Source organism: Seriola aureovittata, chromosome 8 (assembly GCF_021018895.1).
Source record: "Seriola aureovittata isolate HTS-2021-v1 ecotype China chromosome 8, ASM2101889v1, whole genome shotgun sequence".
Taxonomy (NCBI): domain Eukaryota; kingdom Metazoa; phylum Chordata; class Actinopteri; order Carangiformes; family Carangidae; genus Seriola; species Seriola aureovittata.
Window position 1 is genome coordinate 25,142,138 of NC_079371.1, and position 9,016 is coordinate 25,151,153.

At 40.4% G+C, this 9,016-nt stretch overlaps 1 protein-coding gene across 1 annotated transcript; it reads left to right on the forward strand.

Moving 5' to 3' along the window:
• The first annotated feature begins 2,695 nt into the window (after positions 1-2,695).
• On the forward strand, positions 2,696-4,123 carry LOC130173998 (cilia- and flagella- associated protein 210-like). Its single transcript, XM_056383579.1, has one exon. It carries the CDS (start codon positions 2,696-2,698, stop codon positions 4,121-4,123), a length of 1,428 nt encoding a protein of 475 aa, XP_056239554.1.
• The last annotated feature ends 4,893 nt before the right edge of the window (positions 4,124-9,016 follow it).

Consider the following 9,016-nt stretch of genomic DNA (forward strand, 5'->3'; position numbering starts at 1 on the left):
TACAATCAAGGAAAATGTTATGTTATCAACCATTGCAACAGTCAAAATTACAAATAACATTTTTTTTTTATGAATTATGAACAAACCACAAGAATCACAGAATATTGCAACATTGCACAACATCATCACATGACACACATCAAGTTTGTGAACAAACAGTTCTCAAAAGTTTCATGGAAGATGACTCATGTCCGTCAGTGTGGCACACTCTCAGGTGGTGAGGCACTGCTTTGTTTAGTTGATATAGTTGAATGCCATGAAGCAGAAATGAACAGCTCCCAGCGAAGAGTCTGATTCCAATACATTGCCTGCCATGATGTTGAAGGCCTGACATATTGTGGATTCATCCCCAAGGCATAGAATGAAAGGGAATGGTAGATGGGTTTCTGCGTGCTGCAAATACTCCACCATGTTGGTCCCCACCTGTTGATTAAACATCAGTCACTTAATGTTGCAATGCAAAGAAAAAAAAATAAATAAAAAATAGGATCACTGAAACATGTGTTGTGAACATTGTATAAACAATGCAAAATATGACATTGGAAATATGACAAAATGCAAAATGTTATTTTGAAAAAGGTTTTTGGATTAGTTATATCATTATTATTACTTTAATGTTGACAGAGCCATTAACACTGAAATATAAAAAAAAAACAACCCCACAATCTCTCCCTCTCCCAACTAGTTGAGGCAGATGGTTGCCCACCAAGTTTGGATGTTTCCTCCTGTTAGAAACAAGTTTTTCCTCTTACTGACACAGAGTGCTTGCTCATTGGGGAATGTTTGGTGTCAATAATTGACCTCTGGGACTCTTCCACGGTGGGTCTTTAGACCTTTCCTCCTATCTTATAAGTATATTCAGGAAGTAGAGTTGGCAGTATCTTGAGTGCCGTCTCACCTTTATAACTTAACAATTTTAACTTGTTCAAGTAGTGGCAGCAGCAACTAGCTGTGGCACCCAGGGGCAAACGCAGCTGCCACTGACTCGCCACAGCCACTGCCATTGCCGTCGCTGCAGAGGAGATGCCAAGGATGTTCCACAGCTAGTTGCTGTTGCCTTTATTTGAGCTTGCTGTCTCTCCAATACATGTTGTTGCAGTAACATTTAATTAGTTAATAATCATATAATATAATATAATAATATAATATAATGTTTTCTTGGTCAAGTTGGCTCATTTGGTTGGGGGCCATACACACTACTGAGTCACATTATGAGTTGGATGAGCCTGTGATTTCAATTTATTACTTTGAGGGCTGGATTCACAATCACACCCAAAATCAATGAGTTGATGATTTTGGTTTCCATTGACCGTTGTTACATCATTTTGTTCTCAGCAAATTATACAGTGTACATCAGTAGAGACTTTTAACTTGAATAACTCGTTCATCAAGTCTCATTGTGTGATTTAAGTGTTCCCCAAATTTTCTGAGCAGTGTATATTAATGAAATATATATTGAATTAATATATGCAAGTTTATTAAAACAGCATACATAAAAATTCGACATACTGATATAGGCCTATGTTTCATACTATTTGTTGTTATTCTTAAACGTGTCTATCTTCCCATTCTGGCAAAGTGGCCTCAAACTTTTGGACCCTACTGTGACAGGCATTTGGATGGATATATATTTATGTAACATACTGTATGTCTACAGTAAGCGTACATACAGTAAGTATACATATTTGTATAGGCTAGACATATGTCAATATATGAATAGTTTCTAATAGGTTTCATAAATTATTTTTACATGTTTTTATTTTATATGCACATATATTTCATACATTGCATTTGTCTATGGGGATACTCAGCCAACCACTGTCTTGAGTCAGTCAGTGAGACACACACATTGGAGAATATGTCGAATAAATGAGTGGGGAAAGTGGGATAGAACAGGGAAAGAAAGGGAAAAGGACCTGTTAAAGATGTAAAGTCAAGCCACACTTTTTTATCTCATTTAGAAAAATTAAGCACTTTATTGTAATTTTTCAAAAGCCCTCTGCCATGTAGCTGCTACTTATTACATCTGTTATCTTTGAAATGCTAAAAGAACATAATATATAAATAAATAAATATACTTAGATACTTTATTACACCCCCCCGACAATCCATTCTGTCTATCTGTCTGTCTGTCTGTCTGTGTAACCCTATTCCTCCTTTGATTTGACACTGCACTTGCTGTTACCATGGTAACCATATTCTCCTTTGAACTGTGATGTCATTTCCTCTGCACTACTTCAAACACAAACATGACAAGCCAGTGATGTCACAGAATGATGTCACCAGCAGCCTGTACTTAACCAGAGTTAACAACACAGATCACTCACAGACACTCAGACAATGAAAGTTGCGTTGTGCGTTACAGTACAATAACTCTGACAAAATTATTTAGTGTGAAATGGCTCCACCAGAACAAGTTGTTTTGTCCAGGGCTGGCTGGGACAGAGTCCAGTTTTCCTCAAACAGGCCCAAGGACAAAATGCAAACCAGGACAGAAATGGTAGAGAGCAATCTTATGAGTTTTCTGGATAGGACTACCAAACCAGAGGAAAAACTCCTGAAAGCCCAACTTAGAAATATGCATGAAGACAGAAAATTTCAAAAGCAGGCAAGCGAGGAATATTTGCAAACAGTTGCTGCAGAGGAGGTAGAATTGAAAATGCAGGATAGGCAGAAAGCACTTGACAAAGCCAACATGAAGAGATTTCTTCAGAATGGCTGCGTCAGAAAATTCAACCGTGAAGTCCAAACTACACGGGTGCAGAAAGAGAATGAGTCACTGCTGACCTTACGCAAAGAAAAGCAGAGAACCGAGAATGAACGAATATTTCAGTCTGAAGAGCAGATGAAGAGCAAACAGGAAGAAGCTCTGATACAAGATCAACAGAAAGCTAATCACAGACGGCTTCAAAACCAGTCTGTGGCTGCTTATTTGGCTGAGCAAATAAAGGAGAAGAAACTGTTGAAAGACAGAGAGAAACGACAAGAGAAGGTAGAAAGAGACAGACTCAGACGCCTTGATGAAGAGCACGCACAGAAGCTAAGAATTGAGGCTATCAAAAAATCAGAGTCAAAGAAAAACTACCTGAACGATCGACTGGAGGATATCTCCAGAGGAAACCTCCTCAGAGAAAGGGAGGCACAAAAAGTGAAGATAGAGGAGAAAGACATTATAATTGCTCAGTCCAACCAAGAAAGAAACCTGCAGCTCAGAAAAAATGACCAAGCAGAAAAATTAAGAACGCACCAGATTCCAATAAAAATTGTGACGGACAAATTGGCAGTTACAGAGAAGGAGCAGGCGGCCTCCGCAGCTCTGAGAGAGCAGGCCAGATTGTCTAAGGAAGTGTCTGAGCTAAAAGCTAAAGCATCAAAGCAGCAGAAGCAAGAGTTAGAGAAGAGGGCTTCTGTGCTAAAGTCTATTGCTGCTCACAGAGAGGCACAGATACGGGAGAAAAAGCAGAAGGTTGAGGCAGACCGAAAGAGCAACCAGGACTGGTTTCAGACCCAGAAAAAGTCTGACACCTTGTTCCTCGAAGAACAAAAACGAAAGGCTCAAAAGATTCGTGAAGATAAAATCAAGTGTTGTGATTACAATTTCACCATGATGGCTGAAAAACGTGCCCGTGCAGAGCAGCTGAAAAGAGAGGAACACGACTTTATAGCTAAGGATGCGGAGCAAGCTGCTGAGAGGGAGAGGAAATTCCAGCAGTACGTTCAGTGTGAAATTCAGAAGGCAGCTGAGGAGAAACGAAATGTTTCACAACTTTTAGCTGCTAGAAGCGGAGGGCAGGGTGTCCTTTTAGATGGGGAGAACTCTCTTTACTGCTGCCAAAGTTCTTTGGAGCCTCTGCCTCGACTCGGCGCTAACCGAACCCGTTCTACTAAACAGTATCAGGAGCGCAAGAGCCTGCAGCTTGGCACGGTGGGTTTGGACCCCAATTGTCTACCACCATTTACCAGAACAGCAAAGCCAAAATTCACTGCAAATGGTTTTACTGGAGGACGTGTGGAAAGGTCCAACTCACTGAGAAGTTCCCAGGCAGTACCCAGACCAGGCACTTCTCAAACCTGGGCCACCAAGCAATACCAGGTGCAGCTTGGAAAGGAGGTGGGCTGGTAAGCTCCGTCTGCACAACTGCTTGCCACCTATTTCTAGAATGTCCAATTTGATTATCACTATGGTTAATATTCATTTGATGTTGTCTGCTGCTTTTCTAAAGCTAACCAAGTCCACCCAACTCAAACATAACTCTACCCACATGTTTAACTTTATTATTGTTACTGTCCACACACACACATATACATTTCCCTCTCTTTTCCCTCTCTACATATATGCATATATGTGTGTGTGTGTGTGTGTGTGTGTGTGTACTACACTCAAGATGGTCGAGATCACATGTTCTTTGGACAAAATAACTCACTTCCCCACAATTCTTCACTGAGTGGATTTTCTACCTAATTGAAACATAACCTTACCCACATGTTTTATCTTTAATATTGTGACTGTACACACAGGTGCATTTCTGTCTCTCTCTCTCTCTCTCTCTCTCTCTCTCTCTCACACACACACACACACACACACACACACACACACACACACACACACACACACACACTGTCTCTCTCTCTCTCTCTCTCTCTGTTTTACCTTGATAAGTTGTAAATAAATGTCTTTGAGTATAACTACTGGTGTTTTGATTTGGTAATTTGATTATAGTTATTAATCTGGAACTCTGATAAATAATTAGCTTAATAGTAACAATTTGAAACTGAATTGAAGGGCCGTAGTTTAGAAACTAAAATATTCCTGGAGAAATTTTAAATGTGCCTGCTGCTTGGTGCGTGTACTTCACTTCTTTTGTTTCAATCTGTACAAAGGACATTACTTTCAGTTTCATTCACGTCGTAGAGACTCATCCTGACACTGACCTCAGTCATTGCAGGTATCCCTCAAAAAGCCTTTTGAAGCTGTCACAACTGGCCAAAATAACCTCACACTGATGGTTTCAAACCAAAATTTGTCCTCACAACCATACCAGGACATGTACTGTATATGCCACAACAGAAGTTGACCGACAATAAAGCTATACAACTATATCCCCATATAGACGATAGCTTCTAAGATCTAACTTTTATGACCTACCTTACCTCTTACCTTTTTGAGACTCTTATTTTGAAAGTGTCTGTGCGTCTGTGTTTGGCAGTATAAATTGCATAAGGTTTTGTACAACAGAGCCAATAATTCCCTCTTACCATGTTGAGACTTTTATTTTGAAGGTTAATCCAATTCGTGATTATGGTGTTTGTGTTTATATGGTGTTTGTGTATTTGTGTTTTTCTGTCAAAATACACAAACACCCAAGCACCATGGTGTCCATTGTTCTCATTCAGCTTGTTTGTTTGAGAAACTACAAACCATGACACTATATTGTGATATGTAGTCATATAATATTGTAAGAATAAGGTTGCATTCATTGAAGAATATTTGAAAAGTAAGTGTAGTTTTCTTTCTGCCTCAGGTGACCTACACCTCACTCTTGTCTCATTGGCAGGTATCTCAGCCTGCAACAAAACTTTCCATTAACCTCAGCACACCATCAAACACTGCCTGCCTGTCCAACACTTCACTTCATTTGGAGAAACTCCCAGCAGCCTCTAAGGTAAAATATCTGCCCATTTCCCTATTTGAACCTTAACACTCACTAGCAACCTCAAACAGAAGCTCTGTTGTGTAAAATCAGCTCAACCTACCACCAACCTTTGAACAGAAGCTTTCCAGGGTGCCTTAAAGTAGCAGAACAACACTGTGCTTTAATAAGTGATCAGAGCGCCCCAAGTCCTAACTCTGCATTTCCTCTCTTGTCTCTCACTGAGGTGTCTGCTGTGATTGATGAAGTCACTTTGACCCTCCATTGGATTCTCAAAGCCCCACTTCCCCTCTAGCTGTGGGCAACTTCCCTTCTGCCTTTCTCTGTCTCTCAGTACTTTCTTTGACTCCCCCCTCTCTCTTCCTTTGGCTTTGGGGTGACATTTTTTTCTGTGTGTCACTTCAGTTTTCTCTCTCGCTCTGGCTCGGGGCGATGCCTCTCCCTCAGTCCCTCTTTTCCCTCCAATCTCCTCTCTCATATCGGTCAAGGGTGACAACTCCCTCTCTCTTTATGCCCTTCTCTCCCTCTCTCATGTGACTGTGCTTGATGTCTTTTTGTGGATTTAACATCCTTAAAACAATACTGCCGCATGCTCTGTCAACACTGAGTCACGACAAATTTTAACCCTCAGGATGGAAGAGTGCAAAGGACAATATTGTCACTAGGATACTCAAGATTTCAGAGAAAATCCTCTCAAAAAGGTGTATTTATTCTCGTATTTCATATGTTATATGATATTTTCTCTGTCCATAAAAATTATCTTTTCCCAATCATAACCAAGTAAGTTTGGTTGCCTAAATTTAAGTGGACACTAGATGTAGCAGATCAGGGATTAGACAAATTAGAGGAATATACTGTCTCTGTGCAACAACGCTAATGTTACACAGTGCACACATGCTAATGTCTTGTGGTGTTTTTAGGTACAAAAATGGTGGGCCAAACACTACTTAGATCAGATGCTTATGAGTCTAGAAGAAATGCTGCGAATTCAGCATCAAACCTCATTCCTTTACTCACCAAAAGCTGTCTTCAGTGGTGGAAGGCAACACCATGTTAACTCTTTTTTGCTTCTGTTTCTTCCATTGGCGTTAGTATGCTAACCAGCTAGCCCAGGCCCGGCAGGAAACATCGCGTTACTTTCCAATACCGAGTCACTGTAGCGTCTGATCTACCCCGAAGAAATAGAGCTGTTCAGAGGACGTATTACAACCTCTTGCCTTGTAAATGGACTAATGGACTAAAGTTCTGGGCAAGATTGGTAAATAAACATCTATTAATGCTAACGTTGGCTGTGTAGCAATAGCAATACCTATAAATAGCTTCTTTAATCAATTCCTGCATATAGTGGCCTCTCATGTCTCATGTGATATTATAAAAACACTATTTTAAGACTATTATACACAACCACTGACCATACCCAACCACTCAGCTTTGTGTACCCCAAGCAGAAAATGTCTTTTGAAAGAATTCGACAGATACAAAGATGTTTTACTTGGGAAATTCAGCCAAAAGTCTAACAATAAAAAGAAAAATCTGATGTAGAAAAAAAATTGTTGCTGTCTCTAAAATGTCTTTCCCCTCTCATTTATTTTTCTATAACAAGGTTAGAAAAACCACAAATTATGAAACTTGTTTTATTTTATTTTTTGGTTGTTGGGTTCTACTGCTCAGGCCTAAGACCAATGTAACCATGGTAACAATCAATGACATCTGCACTGAGTTAGCCTGGGGGTAAGGTGTCTGATGCTTTTAGCTTTAAATTAGTTTGTCTTTATGTGAAATGTATTAAAGACCAGTTTGTACACAGGCCCCAGGAAGTCGCTGGTCCCTGTCCAGAAGTTAAAAGAGGGTCCAACCGCAGACCTCATGTCTAGGGCCCCCAGGTTTACAATGAGTAGGGTCATCATACTGTACATTTGATGCATCACTTCCTTTTCTGCTACTCTTCTCAATAGGTCAGCACATAACCCCTCATGTAAGTATGTTTTTTTTGGGATCCATTTTCCAATGTCATAGTTTGTGAGTTATCATGTTTGAATTTGTGGCATGTCACAGTTTGACATCACACTTGCCACACAGGAGGTTTTAAATTACTCTCTGAATCTAGTTTTTTTCTTCCTCGTACTCTGGTTATTAACCCACTCTGTATGTGGCAAATTAGAGTCATTGCTGTGGGAATCAGACTCTTTTAGCCTGCATTTAACTAAAGATGGCCTCTCTCTGTGTGATATCTATTCATCTCTTCCACTCTCTCTCTCATTATGGCTCTAACTCTGTCATCCAATCAGGACGATGTCCTCTTTTGCTCTCCACTGGGAGATTAGCAAGGGCATTTAAAATATATTCCATTAGTAAAATCGGGCATTGGCTCTTCCCCTTTAGCCCTCCCATTCTTCCCACTGTCTTTTTGTTCAGAAAATTGAAACTTAAGTGTCATGAATGTAAGAGAGTGCAGTCTCTTGCTGTCAACTCAGATTTGCCTCCTGTGGTTATGTCAATACATTGGGGCGAGCTGCTATTAAACCAAATGTAGTGCAGTGTTCACATAGGATCATTCAGGCTATTGATTAGAATGATAATACACAATGAAAGCTAACTTTGATAGCACTGTGGAATGGATATACAACCGTTACATAAACATGATTATCTATGTGCCGCGAGTCTGACTCACTGGATGTAGGCTGTAGGTGTTAACCTGCCATTGGGCACCTATTCCAGGCAGCATTCTCCTCCCTTTCCGCTTCCCCTGTTTATTACTATTTTCAAAATCTTTGTCACAGGAAAAAACAACAACCTCCGAGCCAGGAACCTAAACGCTGAAAATGGCAAGTTTTCATGCAATCACACAGTCAACATATGTCTGTGTTTTTTGGGTTTTTTTTGTGGTTTTTTCTTTGTGAAATTAGCCATTTTAACGACATGCATTTTTGATTGGTTTGAAGAAATGTAAACAAGCCAGAGTGTTTTCCCACAGTAGCTGAATGATAATGCAGCATCACCAGTGATGACATAGCACTGTGGAGTTAAATCTGCCTAAGCGAGACTAAAGTGCTCCACGAGCTCCAGAAGGTCCAACAGGTCCAGCGGCACCAGGCTCTCCCTTGTCTCCAGTGGCTCCAGCAGGTCCGGGAAGTCCAATAGGTCCAGTCAAACCACGGGGACCATCCTTACCAGGAGCTCCATCAACACCCTTAGCTCCTTGGTCACCCTAAGTTATAGGATGGTGAAGAGGGTTAGGGTATACAGGGAATGATCATACATCAGATCCCGTAATACTGGGAGCATTCTGTAGGGAGCACTACCAGATCAGTAATTTGATAGTAATCTGTTGATAATGTGATGTGGTGATACTGGGTTATGGATAT

Coding starts and splice junctions, on each gene's coding strand:
- LOC130173998 (XM_056383579.1), top strand. CDS start 2,696: ATGAAGAGATTTCTTCAGAATGGCTGCGTCAGAAAATTCAACCGTGAA.